Source organism: Microcaecilia unicolor, chromosome 3, assembly GCF_901765095.1.
Source record: "Microcaecilia unicolor chromosome 3, aMicUni1.1, whole genome shotgun sequence".
Lineage (NCBI taxonomy): Eukaryota > Metazoa > Chordata > Amphibia > Gymnophiona > Siphonopidae > Microcaecilia > Microcaecilia unicolor.
In genome coordinates, this window is record NC_044033.1 from 144,419,245 (window position 1) to 144,444,890 (window position 25,646).

Here is a 25,646-nt window from a genome sequence, read left to right on the forward strand (position 1 = left end):
GTACTCCAGGGACTGAGTCGGGCGCAGCTGGCTCTTCTCCCAGTTGATGATCCATCCCAGGGAGCTCAAAAGAGCAACTACCCGGTCCACAGCTTTGCCGCACTCTGCATAAGAGGGGGCTCGGATCAACCAGTCGTCCAGATAAGGATGGACTTGTACCCCTTCCTTTCGTAGGAAGGCCGCGATGACCACCATTACTTTGGAAAAGGTCCGCGGAGCAGTAGCCAACCCGAATGGGAGGGCTCTGAACTGGAAGTGTCGTCCCAGGACTGCAAAACGCAGAAAGCGTTGATGAGGCGGCCAGATGGGAATATGCAGGTACGCTTCCTTGATGTCCAAGGAAGCCAAGAACTCTCCTGCCTTCACTGCCGCTATAACAGAGCGGAGAGTCTCCATGCGAAAGTGCCGTACTTTCAAGGCCCGATTGACCCCTTTGAGGTCGAGGATAGGCCGGACAGAACCTCCTTTCTTTGGGACCACAAAGTAAATGGAGTAACGTCCCTTGCCAATCTGATTTTTTGGCACCGGAACGACCGCACCCAGGCGGATCAGGCTGTCCAAGGTCTGCTGCACTGCCAGCTTGACCGGAGACTTGCAGGGAGAGAGTACAAACCCGTCTCTTAAGGGTCGGCAGAACTATAGCTTGTAGCCGTCTCTGATGACTTCCAGCACCCAAGCGTGTGAAGTTACTGTGGTCCGCTCACCCAGAAACGAGGACAGCCGTCCTCCAATCTGCACTGGGGCGTGGACCAAGGCCCCGTCACTGGGTACGAGACCCTGGGGGAGGACCGGAGGGAGCACCTCCGGGACGGCGGTCTCTGCGAAAAGAATGCTGCTTGGGGGAGAAATTCCTCTTGAAGGAAGAAGGGGCAGAGGAGCCCGACTTGCCCGGGCGGTACCGACGGGCTTCCTGCAACCGTCCTCTGGAGGTACCGGGACGAGTACTAGCCCGAGCCCTGACCTCTGGTAATCTCTTGCCCTTAGACGTGCCGAGATCGGTCACGATTTTGTCCAGCTCGACCCCAAAGAGCAGCTTGCCTTTAAAAGGCAATCTAGCCAGGCGGGATTTAGAGGCGTGGTCAGCAGACCAATGTTTCAGCCATAGCCACCGCCGCGCAGAGACTGTCTGAGCCATGCCTTTAGCTGAGGCCCTCAAGACATCATACAGCAAGTCTGCCAAATAGGCTAAGCCCGATTTCAGGGCCAGCCAATCAGCCCTCGAGGAATGATCCGAGGGGGAAGCTCGCTGCACCATAGTCAGGCACGCCCTGGCCACATAGGAGCCGCAAACTGAGGCCTGCAAACTTAAAGCAGCTGCCTCAAAGGACGACCTTAAGGCCGCCTCCAATCTTCTGTCTTGGGCGTCCTTTAGGGCCGTGCCACCTTCCACCGGCAAAGCCGTTTTCTTAGTCACCGCAGTGATTAAAGAATCCACGGTAGGCCACAGAAAGGCCTCACGTTCACTCACAGCCAAAGGATAGAGGCGGGACATAGCCCTAGCCACTTTAAGGCTCGCTTCCGGGACATCCCATGGAGCCGAAATTAAGGTGTGTATGGCATCATGCACGTGGAAGGTTCTAGGCGGGCGCTTCGTCCCCAGCATAATGGCAGAGCCAACAGGGGCTGAGGGAGAGACGTCCTCCGGAGAGGAAATCTTCAAAGTGTCCATGGCCTGTAACAACAGGTTGGGCAAATCCTCTGGGCTAAAAAGCCGCGCTGCAGAGGGGTCATCCGCTCCATCCGAGCGGGGATCCATCTCCTCCAAGGAATCCGCAAAGGACCGTTGGGAGACCTCAGACACGCTGCCCTCATCTACATCGGAGGAGACAAAGTCCTCCAAGGCCTGAGAATCAACCCGAGGACGTTTACCTCTGGGAACCTCAACCTCTTTACCAGACGAGGGAGCAGGGGCAGCGTTGTGCATGAGGAAAGCCTGATGCAGCAGCAAAACAAACTCGGGGGAGCCCCCCAGACTGTGCACTTCCGCAGCCTGGGCAACAGCCCTAGACGCACCCTCAACCGGCGCTCGCAAGAGCGGGGGAGAAACATGCTGCGCATCCAAAATGGCGTCCGGCGCGACACTCCGCGAAGGAGCCGCGCGGGAAGAGCGGCGCTCAACTTTAGCCGCTTTGTGCCCTCGCCCAAATTAAGGGCGTTCATGGCATTAATGTCTCCAACCTCAAGGGCGGCCCCGAAGAAGCCGTCCGAGCCGCGTGGCCGGCCAACATGGCGGAGGCGAGGAGCGGGGGATGGGCGTTTATGGCGGGAAAAACCGCCACGCCGGAGGAAGGACCGGGACATTCATCGGTCACGAAACTGTCACCCAACAAGGGCGAATCAGGCTGTAAGACCCCCGCATCCCCTCTAGAAGCGCTCCAGCGAACCGGGGAGCGACCCTTTGCGCCCTCGCCCTCCGACGCCATATGCCACGAGGAGAAGAATCGGGGAACCCCCTGCCCGCTATAAAAAGGTAAAAATTACCTGCTTGCTGCTCCGAGCTGTAACGAACTGGTGTCCCAGTGAGTAGCTGCAATGAACGTTTAAATAAACGTCGAAATAAACGCCTTTAAGGACGTTTAAAATTTATTTTTATTTTTTTATTTTTTTTTTTTTTAACGGAGCCAGCGGGAGGGGGGAGAAAAGGAGGGACCTGGCACCACCAGGTTTGCACTTGCTCAAAAGAGCCCTCAACCCCAGGCCTCAACAAAACCTAAGGATTAGGCTTGGAGGCCTAGCCAGAGCTGCTGCTGTGTGTGACCACCACCTGCTGAGATAGAGAACATACTGAGGAGTTTCCGGCAGCACATGACCACATATAGGGAGGCAAAAGTTTGCTCTCTATCTCCACCTGCTGGTAGATGGACACAACCCACCAGTCTATGGATTGATCAGCTTGATGATATGGAATTAATTATTATCATCTGTGACAAACTGCTTAAACAGAGGTTCTCATTTGATGAATTTCTGGCGGGAACTTCACCATTTGGTACACAGAGGTAAGAGAATCCTGACATGTAGACTGACTTGTAGATCACTTTTTTGCAACTGGGATAGTGGAGGGTTAGATAATCTGTTGAACCAAGGAGAACGCTGCGAAGGAGATCAATTAAAGGTTGTATATAATCAGGGGTTAAGCCATATAGTTTTGAAAACAAATATGAGAGGATATTTGGGAGGACTACCATTAAGACAGGTTATTTTATCACAGTAAAATTTATTTATTTTCAGCACTTGATATACTGCAAGTGATCCCTGAGGTGACTATCCTGCTTATAATCGAAAGAGAAAAACGCCTATATTGTGACCCAAATTGGGAGATAGATGTTTATCTCCCAAAAACGAATAAAGCGGTATAATCAAAAGCCGAATTTGGACGTTTTCAACTGCACTCCGTCGCGGATGCGGACAACGTTGATGGGGGCGTGTCGAAGGCGTGGTGAAGGCGGGACTGGGGCGTAGTTATCTGCCGATCAGAGATGGGCGCCTTTCGCCGATAATGGAAAAAAAATATGCGTTTTTAGAGAGAATTTAGGGCACTTTTCCTGGACCCTGTTTTTCCACGAATAAGGCCCCAAAAAGTGCCCTAAATGACCAGATGACCACTGGAGGGAATCGGGGATGACCTCCCCTGACTCCCCCAGTGGTCACAAACCCCCTCCCACCACAAAATATGCCATTTCACAACTTTTTATTTTCACCCTCAAATGTCATACCCACCTCCCTGGCAGCAGTATGCAGGTCACTGGAGCAGTGGACTTCAGGCAGGTGGACCCAGGCTCATCCCCCCCCCCCCCCCCACCTCTTACACTTGTGCTGGTAAATGGGAGCCCTCCAAACCGCCCTCCAAACCCACTGTACCCACGTGTAGGTGCCCCCCTTCACCCCTTAGGGCTATAGTAATGGTGTAGACTTGTGGGCAGTGGGTTTTGAGGGGGATTTTGGGGGCTCAACACCCAAGGGAAGGGTGCTATGCACCTGGGAGCTGTTTTACCTTTTTTTTTTTTTTTTTGTAAAAGTGCCCCCTAGGGTGCCCGGTTGGTGTCCTGGCATGTGAGTTGGACCGGTTCAGTACGAATCCTGGCCCCTCCCACGAATAAATGTCTTGGAGTTATTCGTTTTTGAGCTGGGCGTTTTCGGTTTCCATTATCGCTGAAAAACAAAAACGCCCAGCTCAAAAAAAGATAAACGTCCATGTTTTTTCGAAAATACGATTCGGTCCACCCCTTCACGGACCCGTTCTCGGAGATAAACGTCCATGGAGATAGGCGTTTCTGTTCGATTATGCCCCTCAAAGTGGTTTAAAATTTTTATTATAGGAACTTTGCACTGTCCCTAAAGGGCTCACAATCTAAGTTATATATTGTACTTGGGGCAATGGAGGGCTAGTGCCTTGCTCAGGGTTACATGGAGCTGCAGAGGGAACTGAACCTGGTTCTAAAGGATCTCAACCCACTGCTGACTGTCAGGCAGCAGTGGGAATTGAACCTGGTTCCTCAGGTCTGCAACCCACTGCACTAACCATTAAGCCACTCCTCCTCTCCATGTCAATACTAGCCCATGTTGATAACGAGAACATGACTTGCAGTGTGCACTGGATGCACAGTCACACCACAAGTTGCATTATGGCCCAGAAAATCAACAACCCCAGAGCCTGTGCTGTTCCTCACCCTCCCTAATCATTTCCTCTCCCCCCCTCTCTCTCCCCCCCCCCAATCACTCCTCGCATTGCCCTGAGATATCAAAAACATGTGCTAACCAAAAATAACCCCATGCCAAACCCCCCAGCAGAGAAGACATGTCCACGTGTTTCTCATACTCATGCTGGCATTGTGAATTTGGAAAAAATTTCCTCCAAGGTTAACCCTCAGCGCAAGGGGCAACATTCATCTTTCTTCCCTCTCTATACACACATTAGTCTTCAGAATATGCACAAGCCATGATTGCTCCATAAGACAGAAGATTCAACTGTATCTTTCTTACATCACAGCACATAATGCCACAGTCCCAATGTCATAACAAAAAGCTCATTTTGCATTCCATTTTTACCTTTCTTTTATGGTGGATTGTGGAAGCATCCATTTCTTCTTCACATATGCTGTCTATCTGTGAAGTCGGACTACAACTCATCCTCTCCTCCTCCAGCTGCTGTAGCCTGTCTGCTACTGCTTGAATGGCTTCTGTCCATTCTTCCCTGCAAACAGAAAAATCCTTGTTCTTAATTTAGACTCAGCAACAGCCAAATTTTGAAATGCTGCAACATGTATACATTATTTAATCCTAAGACTTTGTGGTTATATAGGTATAACAGAATTAATTAAAGAAAGTTGCAATCAAGATAAGATTGTTAAGCCAAGCAAAAAAAAAAAAATTCCTACTCTAATTTAGTAACACAATAGATGATGGCAGATAAAACTGAAATGGCCAATTCAGGCTGCCCAGTAACATGATTAGGGTTTTAAAACTACAGCTCCATACAGGTTATCTTCAAATGCCTTTGTTGAGGTGCGGTAAGTGCCCCAACTCTTCCCCCCCCCCCCCCCCCCCCCCCCCCCAATTTTCTATGTGAAAAGTGTTAAAGTCATTTCAGTGTTGTTCTGATAAGAGGTGCAAAATGCTTGGTTTCTATCCATTTCACTTTTAGAGATCCTGAAGATAATTATATAAGGGGGCACCAAGTTTAAGAAGGCAAGTAGGTGGCTACATATGCACTATTTTATGACACATAGAAGCCTCATGTGTCTTTATAAACTACTAGTATATGCAGTAGAAATCGTGCCTACATTGCAGGCATGGCTTCATGGTTGGAAATGAAAGGTAAAATAAATTAAAAGTAGGGTCTCTGCTACCATAATTCACCAACGGATAGCAGCACTGATACGATACATATGATCACTTATTCTTTGAAATCTCTCCCTTTACCTCATTTGGTGAAAAGTGTCTGTGTGAAGGAGGTTTTTGTTACTGCTTACAAAATACTACTACTACTTATCATTTCTATAGCACTACTAGACGTACACAGCGCTGTATGATGCAGTAAGCACTTGGTGTGATTTAAGCGTGCCATGATAGAATTTCTGTTTCCAATTGAAATTCACCACCACATACAGGTTGTTTATGGTGATGACTGTGTAGATGCAAGTACTGTGCATCACTGGGCCAAACAATTTAAAGACTGTGGGGCGATGTGTGATCAAAAATGACCCATGACAGCAACAGAGGAGCCTCACACGAGAAAATTTGATGAATTCATTAAGGACAATTGGAGAAGCACTCAAAGCATTACATTGCAACCCTGAAATTTTTTAAAGAACAATTTAGGAGTTCAGAAGCACAAGTAGTAAAAGTTGTTGCAACATGACAATGCTAGGCCTCACACAGCATGAAACACCATAGTGGCAATTGCACAGATGAATCTCTCAGTCTTTCCCCATCCATCATATAGCCCAGACTTAGCACTTGCGATTTCTATTTTTTCCCCAAATTGAATGAATACCTTTGGGGCATCTGTTTGACTCAAATGAAAAGGTGGAAAGGACTGTGAGTAAATGATTTAAGAGACAAAATGTGCTTTTCTTTTGTGACAGCTTTCAAAAATGTTCAGAATTGGCAGAAATGTATACTGAATGATGGTGAATATGTAACCAAGTAAACACATTTATTTAAAGAACAAGTTTCAAACATTTTGGGGGTTTTTTTTTGCATTACAATATTCTCATTTAAACAACAGTTATGATGGTGGAGGCATTATTTTTCATTTGACTATTATACTCTAATTTCTTATTTCTTCTGTTCTTATTAGATGGTATTTACCGTATTTTTCGGACTATAAGACGCACTTTTTTCCCCCAAAATTTGGGAGGAAAATGGGGGGTGCGTCTTATAGTCCGAAGGTAGCGTTTTTGGACCTCCGTTCTGTACTTACAGGATTCCATGTTCCCTGGTGGTCTAGTGACGTCGGGGCAGGAAAGAGCCCCCTCTTTCCTGCCCATCGCGCTGCTCTCCGTGCTTCTCAATGCTTTCTGATGGTCTCGGCGATATTCAAAATGGTAGATAGCAACCTCGTGGAATAAGCCTGCAACACCACCGGCAGGACGCGACCTTCCAAAAAATCCATGGAAACAAAGTATATCTGCAATCCAATGAGAAATAGCCAAATCAGAGGCTGCCATCCCATGGCAAGAACCAGCAAGAAGAACAAAGAGAATGCTGAAAAACATGTGACATCAGCGAATGTCACACAATAACACTCCGAACATCCAGAAGACAAAGCTCCACGTACACCACGTGAAAATCCCCCTCCCGAAAGGAGGGAAGAAAGAGAGGCTAATAAAAAAGAAAGGCCAAACCACAGCCGGTAAGAAGAGGAGGAGGAATCATATTGCAAGGCCATTCCAGAGTCAGCAAATTGCAGAAAAGCAGCTCGGCACAGCAGCGCTAAAAATTCAGACACTCTGCGTGCCGAAGAATTGGCAATGAAGAACACCAGTTGCAAGTAAGCTCTTAAGCGAAGCCATTTGCAAAGGATCAAAAGAAGCCTGAAGAAATGCTCGGCAGACAAGGAGTCCTAAGCTAGGCTCAAACAACAATGAGGTTCCAGGGTGAACAAGGTCACAGTAGCGGAGGAGCAAAGCACTCTGCAAGAAATGACTACATCCGGGTGTGAAGCCAGGAAGCCTGACACTCTCTCCCAGAAACAGGCTACCGCCACCTGCACCCGAAGCGAATTAGAGGCCAGGCCCTTCTGCAACCCGTCCTGCAGAAAGAAATCAATCGCTGAGGAACAGACGCCCACAATGGAGACCACGTGTGGGCTGCAACCATGCCTCAAAAAATCCTCTACATCCAAGAATACGCGGTCAAAGTGGACCACATAAAAGCTTGCAATAGAGCAGTAATCACTGTGCCCAAAGAACTCTGTTCCTCAGAGTCAATCTCTCAAACAACTCAGGCCGTAAGACCAAAGCAAGAGGTATTCTCCACTCTGTTAACAGACCCTGAAGGAAGAGCCCGGAGTTGAGCGGAATTTGAAATGAAGGCACCACCAGATCCACATACCAAGGGCGCCGTAGCCAATCCGGAACTATCAGAATGACTCGACCCCAGTGGAGAACAATTCGAAAAGAACTCAGCCGCTGAGAGGCCATGGAGGAAACATTATCGAAGAATGTCCTCTGGCTAAAGAAGCAGCAGAACAACCAGCCCTGCTGAATCGCCCTCTTTCCGATGACAAAAGAAAGAAGGCACCTCAGCATCTAGCTGGGACAGCATCAGATCTACCCCTAGAGCTCTCTATCTAAGGCCAAACTGAAGCATTCCACCGAGACCAGAAGATGGCAGAAAAAGAGAGCTCACCGTAGGAAAAGCACGCAAAGTGGGCAGCGGAGAAACAGAACACAAGGTCCTATGCCCACTCCATGGGGCGACACCCCTAGTGGCCAGGGCCCGACTCTGAGTCCACCCTGTCAAAGAAGCAGCTACCGCCGTCATGTTCTCAGATGGCATAAGCACCGCCTGACCCGCAACAAGTCCTGAAAGGCTAGAAGACGAACAGCACCAAAAACAGGTCCAGGCGGGAGATCGGCCACACCGTCTCCCGTGTCATCCACCACCCAGGAGGCGGAGGAAGGAGACAAAGGGCTCTCCAGCCCAAAGAACTTGCATCCATAACCACCACCCATCTACTGCGGAGGCGCCAAAGAATCCCCTCCACAGGGAGGATTGAATAGCTGAGCCACCAGTTCATGCGCAGCTCTGGTAAGAACAGCCACGGAAGATGGCTCCGACATTCCTGGGACACAGGAGACCACCTGCCGAGAAGCGAGAGCTTTAGATGTCGCATGTGAGCACAGTCCACAGCACTACTTCCAAAGTAGCCGCCACAGAGCCCAAGATAAGAACGCACTGCCAGGTCCAAGGACTTGGCACCCTGAGCAGACTGCGCACCCAAGTCTGAAGCTAGATCCTCCAGTCATCGGTCAAGAAAAAATCGTACCAGAACTGTCTGGGATGGGACGAGGTGGCTCATTCGAAGTGTGACCACCCAGCCCAAGGATTCCAACAGTGAGACCCAGGAAGATTAACTCTCGGTACTCATCTAGAGCGGGGTGCACTCTGATGTCGTCCTTGTGGAGAATGCCGCAACACTCCCAAACCTTGGAAAAGGTGCATGGAGCTGTAGCCATGCCGAAAGGCAAAGCCTGAACCTGAACATGAGGGTCCAGAACGGCCAACCAGAGAAACGCAGATGAGGGGGCCAAAGAGGAAAGAGCAGAAACACTTCCTAGAGAAGTGCAGGGAGAAGTGCAGGGAAGAATGCTAAATTGAAGTAGGTCTGCAATATAGCTAGCAAATGGAAAAGTGCAATAACAGCCTTAGAGACACTGCAACATACAGCTAGCTAGAGGGAAGCTGGAACTGGTATGCAAGTTTGACCAGTGTCAGAGTGCAATACTAGAAAAGCAGAGATGCTGTGGGAAACCACCACAGCTAACCTTTGGCACTGTAGCATAGTGTAAGCTGGCCCAGCTATGCAATGAACTGCTTGTCAACAGTGTTGCCAGGTGGGCGGTTTTACCGCCCAATTGGGCGGTTTTCCGCGACCCGCCGCGGGAAATTTTTGCCCGCGGCGGGTTGCGGTTTTTTGGGCTCCTTTTTGGCTTCGGGGCGGTTTTTTCGCCGGCTTTTGCGGTTTTTTCGCCGGCTTTTTTCGGCCGCGGTGGGCGGGGTTAGTGACGTGGGAGGCGGGGTTAGTGACGGGGGAGGCGGGGTTAGTGACGGGGAGGCGGGGCCGATGACGGCGGGGGCGGGGTTGATGACGGCGGGGGCGGGGGTGATGACGCGGGGGGGGGGGGTGTGTCAGGGGCGGGGTTTGAGTTTGGGCGGGTTTTGGGCTGGATTTTGGGCTCCTTTAGGCTGGAAAAAAATTTTCCACCTGGCAACCCTGCTTGTCAAGGCAAGCAATATGGGTGAGTGAAGTAAAATATGCCCTATACGAAAAGAAGGAGAGGGCCACAGCTTCTAATATGATACACAAAGTAGACTTAAACCTGTGAACTTCAGGTTGAAAGCCAGCCATCTTCCAGAAAAAAAAACTATTTGCTGAAACTACTGCACCTAGAGATAATGCCCCCATGGCAGCACTGAGGTTCCATGGTTACCATGGAGACCAGAGCACTAGCCCCAGAAAATAACAATATGTAAACTGGAGCCATAGGCACTAAGCCTAGAAATTCCCTTCCAAAGGTGCAGGAAAAAAAAATAAACCCTACATTGGTATTCCCAGGCAGTCTCCCATCCAAGTAGAAACCAGGCCCAACCCTGCCGAGCTTCCAATTTCAGAGGGGATCAGGCACACTCAGGGTGGTGTACCCATAGACAATACCTATACTGCCAAAATAAAGAGTTCCACAAAGGAAGTGAGGGAAGCTTTCAGGGTGTTTAAGCAACTGCAATTAGCTAAAAAACTGTGGTGACCAAAAAGTCTATAAATAAAAATATGAAATAGGCCCTTTCAGAGGGCCAAAACACAAGCAGCCCTGCTCTGCTGCTGTTCACTGTTTCCCACACCAAGAACAGCCTTTAGCCAACGCAGGAACTATAAGAAAATTTTAACTCCACACAGACAGCGAGGCCTACTGGAGACTGCTGCCATCAATGCACCCACTTAGGCAAACATGGCTTTCCAGCTCAGGTGATACTTGCTACCTGTGTGCAGAAAGGGACTGCCCTGAAAAGACTCCCTCCGAATAGAGGAAGACAGGAGAGCAATGGAATCTACTGCTGAGCTGGAGAGTAAACATCCCCTCTTTGGGGCAGGTCCATCAGTGGAGACTGAGAGAGGGAACAAGCCAGAAATTTCCAAAAGCTAAACTAAAAAGGAACTGTCAGTTCCCCTACCAGACTTCTGCAACATATAGGCATATGGAGCAACAGAATGAACTTGGGGGGCCCCCAGCCCCAGAGAAGCCCCCAGATTGGCTGACTGACGTGCATCCCGAAAAACAAGGCGCACCGCAGAAGGACCATCAGATTCCTTCTGGAAAACCTTGCCATCTAGAATCCATCCGCCCGAGAAGGGCGTAAGAACTCCCTTGAGCCTGAAGCTATCAAGGGGGAACCAGAGAGGGGTCCCAATGACCCCATCTCCGACACGGCACTCAGCCGCCTCTCCTGGAACACTGGATCTACTGCAGAGGGTAGGAACGCCATTACTGTACCCAAAGAAACCCTCAAAAGGCGTGGGCTACAGACAAATGCTGAGGGGGCAAAAGTCACTTAAACTAGTGGACGTGGAGAGAAAGGAGATAGAAATATGGGCACAAGACAATTCCCCAAAATCAGGAGGTCGGTACAAAGCCAGAAGGGGTCCTCATAGCAGAGGTGAAGCCACCAACGCAGCCAACAGCTGGAAAGCATGAGCCACCATTTTCTTTTGGAATCGGGTGGCGCCAAAAGAAAATGGTGTGTGCACCAGACACCTCAGAACGAGAATCCCGTTTGAAAGAAATCCCTGGTGCCTGCCCCTGCCTGTGCCTCTGTGAACCTGGCAACCATATCCCCGCTGCCGCCAACGCTTGCTCAGACCGAACTTCTCTTTTTTTTTTTTTTTTTTAAGTGAGGAAGGCTACAGTCCAAACAGTCTAAAGTCTGGGAGGAAAGGGACCATGGGGGGAAGGCAGGGACCCAGGCCACCAGATATGCCCCTAAAGTTGGCACAGAGCTCAAACACCCCCTAAGCTCAACTGGCCAAACGGCCTAGGAGCAGGCCCAAGAGACGAAACCAGGAGCTGCAGAGACACCGTCTACCACCTGATAGAGATAGAGCTATACTGAAGTGAAGAAGGAGCTGACTGTCTGGTATCACTGCCTTCAGCTTTGTAATCTCTATCTCCACCTGCTGGTAGATAGACACAACCCACCAGTTCCTAGATTCATCTGCTGCATACGCTAAGAAAGAGTTAATCCCCTTTACATTTCACTTGGTGGGGTAGACTTGATTCAATTAAGATGGTACTAGCTCCACATAAAAATTATGTTTTGAGTATGCTGTATTTTTAATTTCCTAAATCTTTTTATCAAAAATTTGATAAGAGTACTTATGAAATTTTTATGGAAGAGTATGGCCACCAGGATTTTATTGAGGAAGTTAAAATTAACTATACAAAGGGGGAGTAAATTTCCTTATTTCTTTAAATGTGAACATTTCTTTAAATGAGGATAGCATTTGCAAACTAGCAAATAATAAAGCACCAACCTGGTTACAAATACAGTATTTAACATCTTGTATTCCTTTAGCAAAACTTTTACCAATTGTGGTGAAGCAAAATTAAGTGCTACCTTTTATTTGGATTCTCATCTCAACAGTTCAGTGAAAGATTCTATAAAGGCTTTATTGTGAGGTTGTTTATTAAAAATGGATCTACACTGATTTATTAGAAGGAAAATCAGAATATTTTGCTAGTAAAAGATGTTTTAGATGGGAATACTCTCTTTCCTTTTTCATAGCTACAGAGTCGATTTGGATTACCAGCTTCATAATACTATAGCCAGCCAATATTTAAAACTATTTAACCGGCCAGGAAAGGCTCCTGGCCTGGCTGGTTAAATTACCTTAAGCTGCTAAGAGATAATATTCTGCACGAGATAGCCAGCTATCTCGGCTGAATATTACTGCTTAGCGTCTAACCTGGTCACTGGCTACGTTGCACGACATAGCTAGTAAGTGCCAGTATTCATTGGCTGACCGGCTAAGTTTAGTAGCCAGATAGACCCGCGTAAATAGCAGGTCTATCTTTGGTTGCTATAACTTAGATGGTCAGCCGATGAATATAGGCTTAACCGTTTATGTTTTTAGTGGCCAAACCCACCTCCCCCCCCACCCCCGAAATTCAATGCCGATCATGCAAATGCTTTATTACCTATCAACAATCTTGTTATATATTTGCAGACTCAGTATAGTTAGAGATATTTATCTCAGGTAATCAGGGACAGGATGTAGTTAATGGGCTGTTTTGGTATTGCCGTGTGGCTTAGTAAACGGGGGGGGGGGGGGGGGGGGTTAGTTTGGGAGGATTAACAGTTTATCATCAGATCTAGAGATACAGGTAGGAGTGGAATGTTTATTCCTACTTTCTTTTAGGGGTATGTTTACTAAGGTGTGTTAGCGTTTTTAACACGCCTGTGAATTTAAGGCGTGTTAAACGCTAACACACCTATACATTTCTATGGGTGCGTTAGCGTTTAACGCGTGTACACCATTTACGCATGCTAAAAACTCTAATATGCCCATAGCACTGCTTAGTAAACCTAGCCCTTAGTAAGGTATTTCTATTTTTGTTTGCTGTGTCTGCTTCCCCATTAATGTGGACTTTAAAGTAATATCTTGGATAATTTTTTTCTTGTTTTTTCTGTTTTGTCTTATAATTATCTGTACAAGCCATGTGGAATTCTTTGCTTTTGTTTGTGTAAATTACACTTTAAAAATTTCCAATAAATTAAAAAAAATTAAATTACAGTTACTCGACGTGGCCCCATTTCATGCTTCTAATGGCTGTCATCAGGGGTTTACTGCGAAATGAATATAATAAAACAAATGAATAAAAATTAAAACCTACATAATTAACCATAAAGAACTATACAACTCAAATGAAACCAACATATAAATCATATGAAACCAATAATAACATAAAAGATATATTCAAAAGCCACACAATTATTTGAAAAAAAAAAAAGAAAAAGAAAATATATAGAAAGATAAAACAATGGATCATTAAAACGAATTATACATTTTTTAGATAATAAATTATTATTCCTTCTGGGATCATACCAATAAAAGAACTGCATGTCTTTCAGTTTAATACAATACTTCAAATAGATCTAAAAAATAAATAATACAGTTGGATAGCTTTAAAAAACAAGTGGGCTTTTCACAAAGGAACGCATTTTTACTGTGTGCTAAATGCTACAGACGCCCATATATTCCTATGGGTGTCTCTAGCGTTTAGCATGTGCTAAAAACGTTACCATGCTTTTGTAGAAGACTCCCCAAATGAGAATCAAGATTACCAAACTTCAAAGGTGAGACTCACCAACAGCATCTACATGAATTCAGTAAACCCCTAACACAGCCCCTTAAGAAGGTAAAATGTGGCCATATCAGAAAACTGCAATTTTAGATCTCCAAGAACTGCAGTGAATTTTAATCTACTGTTTCTTATCAGTCTGCTTTTGCTTTCTACCTCAGCAAAGAGGACAGCATCTAGCTAATTCAGGGGCTTTTTACAAAGGTGTGGCAGGCTCGAACGTGCATGTAGCGCGCGCCAAAACGAGACTACCACCAGACTAGCATGTCTCCCTGGAGGTAATTTCAAATTTGGCACGGGCCTGTACCGCCAGGACAAATTATTTTTTTTATTTCCTACCGTGCATGCCATATCTGCTGTTAATTGGAAGTTGGTACGCACTGACTGGTCACCACATGTGTAGCGCATGAGCCCTTACCGCTAGATCAATGGGTGGAATTATGGGCTCAGGGTATAAATAGGTGCACACTGGTTTCAGTTTTACCACAGTCCCTTTTCCAAGCCTGTTGAAAGAAAGCCATTTTTCCCAGACAATGTAAAAACTGGCCTAGTGCATGCTAAAACCAAGCACTCACACTACTGCAGGCCACTTTTTGCCGTGGCTTAGTAAAAGGACCCCTAAGTGAATACTTCCGTAAGAACACAGATATGTCCAAGCAGTGTGTGCTGTTCGACTGGCATGGTTGTTTCTAGGCCTATCCCATCCAGGGGATGATGTCAAACAATGGAAGATCACAAAAAAGAAGATAGCTATTTGAGATATTTTTGCCTAAGAGAACCTGGGAAAACAATCAGGAAGGTAAAGCTGCAAACTGGGAAAAAAACAGCTAGTTTGGTAAAACTGGAGGACCCTGTATTTATTTTTTTAGGTATGTGATGGAAGGAGATGGAAAAGTGGTAATATCAAAGCTCATAGTGCAACCGGATATTAGCAAGTAAATCAAGAGGCTGGAGTCAACGGATCCAAATCAAGAGAACTTTATTGCTAGCAGTGACGCAGCTGAAATGTTTCAGTAACACTGCGTGTCTTGTATCATTTGCCACTGACATTTATAGGCTTTTATCAGTAGTCATGCGCATTGAGTTCACAAAGAATTACACAGAAGTCAGGAAATCAAAACTTAACACACAGCTCAAAGCTTAACACACAGTTCATTTTCATTACACAGACCAAAGGAATATACTGACGAGCATATGGCAGAAGCGAAACTCTGCACAAGCTATAACCGTTATCTTATCTGGTTGCCATAGCATCCTGTTTGCAAGCTTCTGCAGTTCTGTCTGCAGTTCTGTTAACTATTACAAGTACAGCTTCTTTAGCAAAAACACAATAGAGTGTCGTTTACAGCAAAAGCTTAACCCTGAATCTCCAGTCTTTGTAAAGCTGCTCCCAACAATCCCCCCCTTTGATACTTTATCATCTTCATAGTGGAAAGTATCACATTCTTGATCCGGAGGTTGACCATGGAGCTGATGAGACCTTCGACCTTTCCATTGCTCAAACGATGTGGTTAAAACCAGTGAACAGCTGATGAAATATCATCTATCCGACCCCTGAAACAGAAGAGAAATGGTTACTTGACGGTTCTGTCCAAGTGGCCCTAAACCCCTACTCCGGCGTTGGTTGCTTCACCGGTTTGAGACGGAGGGTTCCTATTGAGGCCCCTCCCCCTTTGTAGCCGGACTTGCCGCAGCAGGGGCGGTGGCCGTCCTTGCTGATCCGTCCTGTGGAGAGAAGGAAAGCCAATTATTCAGTGTCAGATACAGGGACAGGGGAGTACATTTGTAGAGACATAATCTGAGCCGTTGCCCTGCGGTCAGCGATAGTTTCAACTGTCCCCTTTAGGGTGCTCATCAAAGGGGGTATGCAGCAGGGCAGGATCAAGCATAGTAGGAGTAGGCCCGCTAGGACAGCAAACATCCCCTTAAGGCCCCCCCACCCCAGCAAACCACTCCCCTAAGTTCTTCGTCCAATCCCACCCGCTCTGCAGTAGTCGGGTCAGGCAGCAGGCAGAGAGTAGTCAGATTCAGGCAATGGTCAGGTCAAGTAGCAAGACTATGCCTGGAGCTCCAGCAGCAAGGAGTACTGGCAGCAGACAGGACTAGGGCTGAAGCTCAAGAAATAAAGGAAAACACACACGGGAAAACCAGAAAGCTAAACACAAGAAAACTAGTAAAGCTGTACACAAGCAAACAAGAAAAGTTATGCCCAAGCTACTAGTAACAAGCTAGAAGCTCACACTGAACTGGACAAGGTAGCAGTGCACAGAGCCCTCTAACATACCAGGGACCTTAGGCGATAGGCTGCAGTCTCTAAGTGATTAATAAAGCCCTTCGACACCTGAGGAGCAGCTGCGGCCATCAGTAAGCAACTACTGGGGCTGTCCAGGCACAAACAAGAGACAAGTCCGGCAGCCTGGAAGAACCTGACCGGACTGAGCTAAAGTCTGGAACAGGTAGGAACAGCAAGACAAACTATGGCAGCCACTGGCTCTGGCCACCAGCGGGTGAGAGGAGCACAAACCAAGGAGCAGGCAGAGCGCTATGCTCACCACTAAAAGGGAAAGAATGTGTAGAGAATGATGAGGAAAAAGTAGAATTGTTTAATTTTGTATTCACTGAGGAAGGGCTCATGGTAGGACCACAGGAATGGAAATGAGGTAACAATCTCCAGAAGACTGTTCAAGAGGTGCTAGCTAACCTGAAAGTGCACAAAACAGTCAGATGGGATACAACCAGGGCTTTTTTTTAGGGGGTACTGAGTACCAGCACCTTTTCCATTTCTGTAAAAAGGAACCATGGCCCCCAAGTTTTAATGAAAGAGCTCAGGCCCTACACACCAATTCTGCCTTGTTATAGGTTCTGTGACTAGTTGCAGGGGGGCTGACTAATGTGGGATGAGTCCCTCAGTGATCAACCCACCCCTGAAGGTTGGCCTGGCATTTGAGTACTGGCACCTTAAAAACATACTGGATACAACTGAGAGTATTAATGAAATTTAGAGAAGTCTGGCAGCTCTGTTGTCTGACTTTTTCAATGTTTTCTTAGAACCCGGATGATCCCAGAGGACTGGAGGTGGTATTTTTAAATAATGTCCACACAATCTTGGAAGCCCAAATTTGATGTACATCCATGTATTAAAACAGAAAAAGAAAAACCAAAAATATAGCCAAAAGAATATCTGTTTAAAAATAGGAAAAGTATCCAAATGAAGACAATAGGACACAGCATAACGACTGACAAGGTAGATGCAAAGTATTAATAAGGAAGGCAAAAAGAGAATTTGAAAAGAAGCTTTCCACAGAGGCAAAAACTCATAATAAAAACTTTTTCAGGTGCATTTGATAAAAGAAGCCTGAGAAGGAGCAGTTTACCCATTAGATGACTGAGGGATAGAAGGAATACTCAGAGGAAAAGGCCACAGCTGACAAGACTAAGGCAGTCCCTTTTAGAAGTGCTATTCATGTTTTAGGCGTGGATGCCCAGGCACATCCACATCTAAACAGTTAAACAACTATTACCACTCCACTATAACCTGCCCCCCTCCATGTGCTTCCCCTTCTAAATCCACCCAACACCATTTCTCCTTGCCCAATAGCCAACACCTTCCCCCCTTCCCCTCGCCACCCCACACAACCATTATTTCAAACTCCCACTTTCCTGCTGCCATCTACTTTTTCCTCTCCCCCTTCCCTTCTGATATCCACCTTCCTATCCTTTAGTCACACTCTGGATGCCAGGGTGTTGTGGACTCTAGGAGGAGCAGTCACTGCTGTATGAACTGGATGCTGATTCCTCACAATGCATTTAAGTCTGCTATGTTGCTGCAGCACATTATGGGAAGACCAACAGGAATAGAGGGGTACAACACTGTGCCAGCTGCTGCTGTACAGCAAGCGGTGGATCATATCTTCCTCCTGGAACCCCTGGCATGGGTCCCAACTGTGTCACAGGCTTCCTGGTGGAACTCTATGGGCTTGCTGATTCCCAACTCCCTCACTGGTGGATAAAATGGGATGGCTGTTGGGATGTCTCTCCCAGGCTTGGGTTCATATGCTCCATCCATTTACACAGTATTTCCATTCTTCAGGCCATTGTCTGCATCACCTGTTGCATCCCTTGGTTAAGCTGCATCTGTTTGTCCACCTGTGCCATATGCCCCTCCATCATCACCAGCATCCATTCCTGCAATTCCAGCTTATGGGTCTTCTCTGGGCCAATATGACCCTGTTTTGAGCTAGAAAATCACACTTACAGGTCATATGTTCATAGCACCATCTAAATGGGCACTGTTGGGCTGCACCACCACCTTCAGCTGGTAGGTCTGCATCCTCAGCACAATCCATGAATGGTCAAGGTAACAGCAATTCTATGTCTCCATTGTCATCACCACTTTCTACGGTTCCCAGTACCCTTTCGTCTTGGCGGACCACCAACTCTGCCCCACCAGCCTACAGATCTTCATAATGGCTGCCGAGTGGGGATACGCACATTTATCTGTCACATCTGTGTTCAATTAAATCTTCCCCTAAAATGGTTGCTTGTATCCTAGGGACTGGTAGAGGAGGTCAGATGTACATTTCCAACAGTTGCAGTGTGATCCACATGCATGAGAGGGTGTTTCATACATAGGGCTCATGTGCATGAGCATCTCTTCTCCCCCTCCATCATTATATGTGTACAGCCACATACATAGAGACTGCAATGTAAAACTGGCTACAGGAGTGGATGTTGCATGTAGCTTTTTGTGATGTGCATGCCACATGGAGGGCATAATTTGCTATATGGTAGGGCAGGGTCACTATGTGATGGGCTTTTACCAACACTTAGATGAATGTTTTTGAATATTAAGCTGGAAGGTTTCCCGGTTTCAGGATTATTTTATGTATTAGTTTTATATCTTGTGAGCAGATAATTTTATGTATATTCATTTTGGAAGCCACATATAAATTTTTAAAATAAAATTATAAATAACATCCTCTATGCAGTAGCTTATCCTAGATGTAGAAATGCACATATCATGCTTGGGTGATGTGGCCTGTGACACAGATTGCAGCGTGGGAGTGGGAGGTGAAATTAGGCTGTTCACCATATCACAAGATGTGAATGCAGCAGCTGCAAGGACAAGGCCAGGTGGTTTGGCTGCTTAGCAGTGGAAGGAGGGATGTTTTGAAGGGACAGATCTCTTCACTGTTGAAGGTGATGCCTGATGAGCGGCAGCAGGAAAGGGTTGGTCCTACGGATGGCCTGAAATCAGCTCTTGAGAGCCTCCATGTCTCTGGTGATCCAGAATAACCTATAAGATAGGAGAGAGATTGTGCATGCATTATTCCAGTGCCCCTACAGATGGCTGTGCAAAGCCTCCCCCAGCACAATATCAGGATCTCCCTGTACAGGGGAACAACAGCTGCTGGGGTATCCAGCACAGATGTGAGGTTGGTAGGTGCTAGTTGGGCCAGGCCTGTGTGCATTATGGGATGATGCTCCTTGCCACTGGGTGTGCAGCCTATGTCTGGCATAGCTGTGGTAACATATGGGGGGTCTGGGGAGATGTTGACAGCCATATTGCAGACATCCCCCTGAGCAAGCTCCTCTTGCAACACTGCCAGTCTGGGTGGGGGGAATAATGGGAGTGTGGCAATGTGGCCAGTACACTGGGTGCAGGCCAACCAGAGATGGTCCAGGTTGCTGCCACCATGAGGTATGAGTGGCACCTTTGTGCCCATGTGTGAATTCACAGGTCTGCAGCTGTGTACATGTGCTGTCAGCATCTTGATAGCTGGGCTTGGCAAGGTATCACATAGGTGAGGTGGGGGTGGGTGCAGAGGCTTGTTAGTAGACTAGGTCCTTAACTTGCCAGGGTCTTTTGTTATTTCCTCCCAAACCCTTCTTGCTGCTGCTTGTAGGTTTTTCAACTTCCTCCCCAAGCCATAAGGGTCACCAGTTTCAACAACTTTTCCACTAAGGTACTAACACCCTCTGAGAAGGCAATTCCCTTCTGACTGCTGAACCAGCCAAAACCTCTTTGTCATAACCCAGTGGAATGCACTAGCATCCTGACCATTGATGAGACAGTGGTTACTACTTGGCAGATAGCCAAATGAGGGCTATAAAGAGTGGCCTGTGGAAACCAAAGTTACTGCTGCAGCAGGGCACCCTAAACTTTCACATTCTTGTTCCCCCACCTTTTTTAAAAATGTAAACAACCTATGTTACACAAGCCTCAGCTGGATTCAAAGATACCTGACAGCTTTATAGAGTAGAGGAATAAGAGCCAATCTTACAGGCACCTTTACAATTGGTCCCCTAATTAGTAGGCAGGAAGGGGAAAAGTTAGGGGCTCCAACATGTATGTGAGTATGCTTGCAACAGCATTAACCAGTAAACTGAAGCAACAACAGCCCTGCTATGCCTGAAGGTAGAAATAGAGTTCTCACAATCTTTTCATTCAAACCAACAGGGACTCCGCATGTTCTACACAACATATTAGCAGTAATATTATTTTCTTGGCACAGTGAACTGGGGCCCATATGCTGAGGCCTGTGGCACTGGAGGGCTTAGAACCCTTTAGGCTCTACCAGGGAAGGGTTCATGGACCAATCCCTGGGAGCCAACATTGGCCACAGGATTCAACCAGAAGGTTGCAGGCCATGGACTACATCGTTGGGAGTCAGGCCTTCCTTGAAGAATCCTGCTTTACCAATTCAAACTGCATGATCTGCTGGAGGCAAATACTGGAGAGTTCCATGGCTAGCTAACCAGGTAGTTGTTGTTGTTTTTTTTATTATTATTCATCTTTATTTGGTTCAATACAAATACAGTCAAACCTGTGGTGCAGGACAAGAGCAGTTAAACTGGTCAAAAAGCAAAGGTGCCGCCAGGCGCCACACCCATTGCCAAAAAGAAGACACGTGCCCAGTCACCGTTCGGCAAAACATTTGCATGATGAGCACCCCCAAAACATATGACCCTGGGTATCTGAGTTCTGTGTGCACTTGGGACAAGAGTGGCTACATACGAATGATGAGGGGATATGTGCATCCGTAATAAGAACTTATATTGAAGTTCCCCTTGTAAAGCATTTCCTGTCAGTTGCCCACAATGAAGAACACAGTGCTTAAACCACTCATAAGTAAGGTGGATGCCCAAATCAGTATTTTAATTCTGTAGATATTGTTCAGCTCCAGTAAGCGCAATTACTTGTGGTAACACTTAAGAGGGACTAAGTTCTGAGCATCCAGCCAACAGGCCTCTAGCAATTTCTCATGAGAGGACAAAGACAGTGAATTAGGAGGTAAGGACTGCATATAATGACGTAACTGCCAATAAGAAAACAAAGCACTATTAGGCAAACAGTGATTTTTCTGCAAGTCCGCAAAAGGCTTATCACCACCAGAGTCATCCACTATGTGAAACAAGTATATCAGTCCACCATGTGTCCAGCGTGCAAAGGCCACATCCGAAATGCCCAGGACAAAAGCCACATTGCCGAGATGGGGAGCAATGGAATACAACAACAGTTCAAATCAAGAAGACTGCAAACTCTGTGAAACACCATGCGCAATGAGGAGTAGAAAAGCAACTGGGGATGGGTAAGAGCAGCAGGAGGAGGAGGAGGGACATGTAGCCAACTACTAAAGAGCCATGGAGTACCCAGCAAAATTTCCGCTGGCGACAAAGAGAAATGAGAAGTACCCCGAAACCGATCTGCAATGTGTCTCATACCGAAAGCTAGGGAAAATATTCAGATGTCCAATAAGTGCAAACCACCTTTATTTTTTTTTGTTACATTTGTACCCTGCGCTTTCCCACTCATGGCAGGCTCAATGCGGCTTACATGGGGCAATGGAGGGTTAAGTGACTTGCCCAGAGTCACAAGGAGCTGCCTGTGCCTGAAGTGGGAATTGAACTCAGTTCCTCAGTTCCCCAGGACCAAAGTCCACCACCCTAACCACTAGGCCACTCCTCCACTTCCTGGATAATGTTAAAACCGAAAGCCCTAAGAGGAAATGAACCCTGCCAAATACCACATTCGTAATAGGCTTTCAACGGTCCAATCAATTGTACTGACATTTTTTTAAAATTCTGGCAAGAATCTGTCCAGACCCAGCTACTTAATACCTAACTGTATTTCTTTCACACGTATTGGTGTATCTAGATGCACCCTATCAAATCTACTGAGCTTCGGAATCCCCGAGTCCTCCAAACAGTCCACAAGTTCTGGGCTGATACTATCTGTGGGGGTGGGGGGCTGTGTAAAATGCCCTAAAATAATCATAAAACGAAACAGCTATTTCAGCTGGTTTGGTCACCACCCGCCCCGATGAGGTCTGCAAGCTAGCCACATACCATGAGTCATTACAGCATTTTGTTACTTGAGCTAAAAGGTGGTCTGCACGACTTGCGCGATTCCCATATCAATAATACTGAAATTTGTGGGGAAAAAAACACATTCTTTTTGTCCTCTCATGAATCAAAGCATTAAAGGCAGCCTTTGTAGTCAGAAACGCCTCTTCTGTGGTTCCTGTGGGGTGTTGTATATGAGCTTTTTATGATGAACTAGTAAAAAAGGCCCGTTTCTGACACAAATGAAACGGGCGCTAGCAAGGTTTTCCTCGGAGTGTGTATGTTTGAGAGAGTGTGTGTGAGAGTGACTGTTTGAGAGAGAGAGAGAGTGAATGAGCGAGTGTGTGTGTGACAGAGAGAGAGAGTGAGACTGGGTGCGAGTGTGTGTGTGAGATTCAGAGTGAGTGAGATTGAGAGTGTGTGCGAGAGGCGCCCCCCTCCCTCCCCATTCCAGGGTCCCCCCTCCCTCCCTCCCTGTTCCAAGGTCATCCCCCCTCCCTCCGAGTTCCAGGGTCGTCCAACTCCCTCAGAGTTCCAGGGTCGTCCCCTCCCTCCCTCCGAGTTCCAGGTTCCCCCTACCTCCCTCCCTCCGAGTTTCATGGTCCCCCCTCCCTCCAAGTTTCAGGGTTCCTCGCTCCTTCCGAGTTCCAGGGTCCCTCCCCCCTCCCTCCCAGTTCCAGGCCTCCTCCCTCTAATTTTTAAAAGTCATCTTCACTTACCAAGTCTGGGTTACGGCGGCGGGCAGCAGCGATAAAACACGTGCAGGCTCTGCCCTTCTCTCTCTTTCTGAGCTGTGGTCCCACCCTCAATTCCTGTTTCCGCAAGGAGCCGGACCACAGCTGAAAGAGCGAAAAGGGTCGAGGCTACATGCGTTTTACTGCTGCTGCAACCCTGACATGGTAAGTGAAGATGACTTTTAAACATCGGAGGGAGGGGGCCTGGAACTAGAAGGGAGGGAGGGGGCCTGGAACTAGAAGGGAGGGAGGAAGGGAGGGACGACGACCCTGGAACTGGGAGGGAGGGGGGACCCTGGAACTGGGAGGGAGCAGTCTCAGAGATGAGAGGGAGGGTGGCGCGGCGGGACGGGGAGCCAGCGGCTGCGGTGAGTGTCCATTGGGGAGGAGGTTGGGTGAGGGGGGCTCTGGGCAGGGGACGGGGTCCAGCGGCGACTCGAGAGGGGGAGTGTCCATCGAGGAGGAGGGTGGGTGAGGGGGGCTCTGGCCGGCAGACAGGGTCTTTCAGCGACTCGAGAGGGGGGAGGGAGAGAGCAGCAGTTCCAGCAGCGACTCGGGAGTGAGCAGAGGGAGAGGGTGGGGGTCCTCCAGGTCCAGCGGTGAGGTGAGTCGGGACTGGAGAGGGGAGAGGTCCAACGGTGACTCGGGAGGGAATCGGTCGGGGAGGGTGAGGGACCAAACTGGGAAAGCAGAGGGAGGTCGGCGGGATGGCTTGTGTGCGGCTGCGGGTAGTGTCCATCGTGGAGCAAGGTGGGGAGGACTGTGGCCGGGGTGCAGCCGTGACTCGGGAGGGGCGAGGGAGAGAGCAGCATGTCCAGTGGCGACTCGGGAGTGACTGGCAACTATGCTGCGTCCCCTTCCCTCTCAGTGTTCCGCCCTCGTCATTACGTTTGGACGCGAGGGTGGGACAGTGAGACAGATGCTTACAGTCAGAACGAACCCCACGAACTGCCTACGAACCCTTCAGTGCCACGGGAGTTAGCTTCAGAATGTTGGAGGTGGAAATTATTATATAGGATAATACCCCGAGCAATATGCTTGGTACGCATTGCTACATATGATAAAATATTCCTTCTCAAGACTACTTTTGCAGTTTCCCAAAAGAGGGGAGGGTTGTACCGATACTGTGCATTAAACAGCAAAAGGTCTTGCCATTTTTGCTGTAGAAAAGATTGAAAATCTTTATCAACATGTAATAGCTAGGAATCTCCACCCACTAAAATTTCTCACTGTCTCCCCCAAAATGAAGTTGCAGCCAAATGAGAGAGCGGTCCGAGACCCCCATCAGACCCATCTCTGCCTCCTGCACCAGATGAAGCTACAATGTAGTAAAATTTAAAACGAATCGGAGAAAATTTTCTTCACTCAACGTGTAATTAAACTCTGGAATTCGTTGCCAGAGAATGTGGTAAAGGCGGTTAGCTTAGCGGAGTTTAAAAAAGGTTTGGCCGGCTTCCTAAAGGAAAAGTCCATATAGACCATTATTAAATGGACTTGGGGAAAACCCACTATTTCTGGGATAAGCAGTATAAAATGTTTTGCACTTTTTGGGGATCTTGCCAGGTATTTGTGACCTGGATTGGCCACTGTTGGAAACAGAATGCTGGGCTTGATGGACCTTTGGTCTTTCCCAGTATGGCAATACTTATGTACTTATGATTAGGACAGTAAAAAAATAATCTATGCGGGACTATGTGTGATGCACCTGAGAGAGATGAGAATAGTCCCGCACAGTCAGGTGCAGCAGGCACCATGGGTCGACCAATCCCAGGGCTGGGCATAAGTAAGGTACTCCTCTAGCAAGATTCTGCTCCACTAAGGCCGCTTTCCCACGAGACTGGTCCAGGCAAGGACCCAGCTCAAATCACCAGCCAAGACTAGCGACCTGGACAGATCACGTGCTCCTAAAGCTGCCAACTCTGTAAAAACTATCTATGATCATAATTATTAGGAGCAATAAAGAGAAGATTACCCCCCCCCACACACACACACCCACACACACAGTTAATATTCAGGACAATATACCTGCCCTCAGCATCCCTGCACAACACTTGTACATCCCCAGACAAATATTTTCGTATTAATATTGCCAACCCAACTATATTCAGGGGTCATGAGGATTATAACACCTCGCCCACCAAAACCTGTCACATTTTCAGATGTTCCTGATCAGATAATTTTGTTTCTTGCAAACAGGCAATATCCACTTTATGGTGTTTTAACAATGTCAAAATCTTTTTTCTTTTAACAGGGGAGGAAATGCCCAACACATTCCAAGAAACAATTTTTAGCTGCCCATCATGTGATTACTGCACATAAAATCCCATATAAACCAGACATCAATGCTCGCCACCCAAGGGTCCCAGCCACCACCTAAAGAGCTTTCATAATACACTATTATCAAAGCAGGACAACATAATTCAGAAACAGCACAATGGTGAAGATCTACCAATTGCCTGTCATCAGCCACTCATAACATCCACCC

The 25,646-nt window shown here is 47.3% G+C and overlaps 1 protein-coding gene across 1 annotated transcript in view; it reads right to left on the reverse strand.

The window, feature by feature from the left end:
- The window catches only part of AKT3 (AKT serine/threonine kinase 3), a 559,702-nt gene that overhangs the window by 285,275 nt on the left and 248,781 nt on the right, over nucleotides 1-25,646 (reverse strand). The window contains exon 5 of the mRNA XM_030196428.1: nucleotides 5,047-5,191. Within this exon, the coding sequence (XP_030052288.1) occupies nucleotides 5,047-5,191 (145 nt within the window). The remainder of the gene's footprint in view (nucleotides 1-5,046; nucleotides 5,192-25,646) is intronic.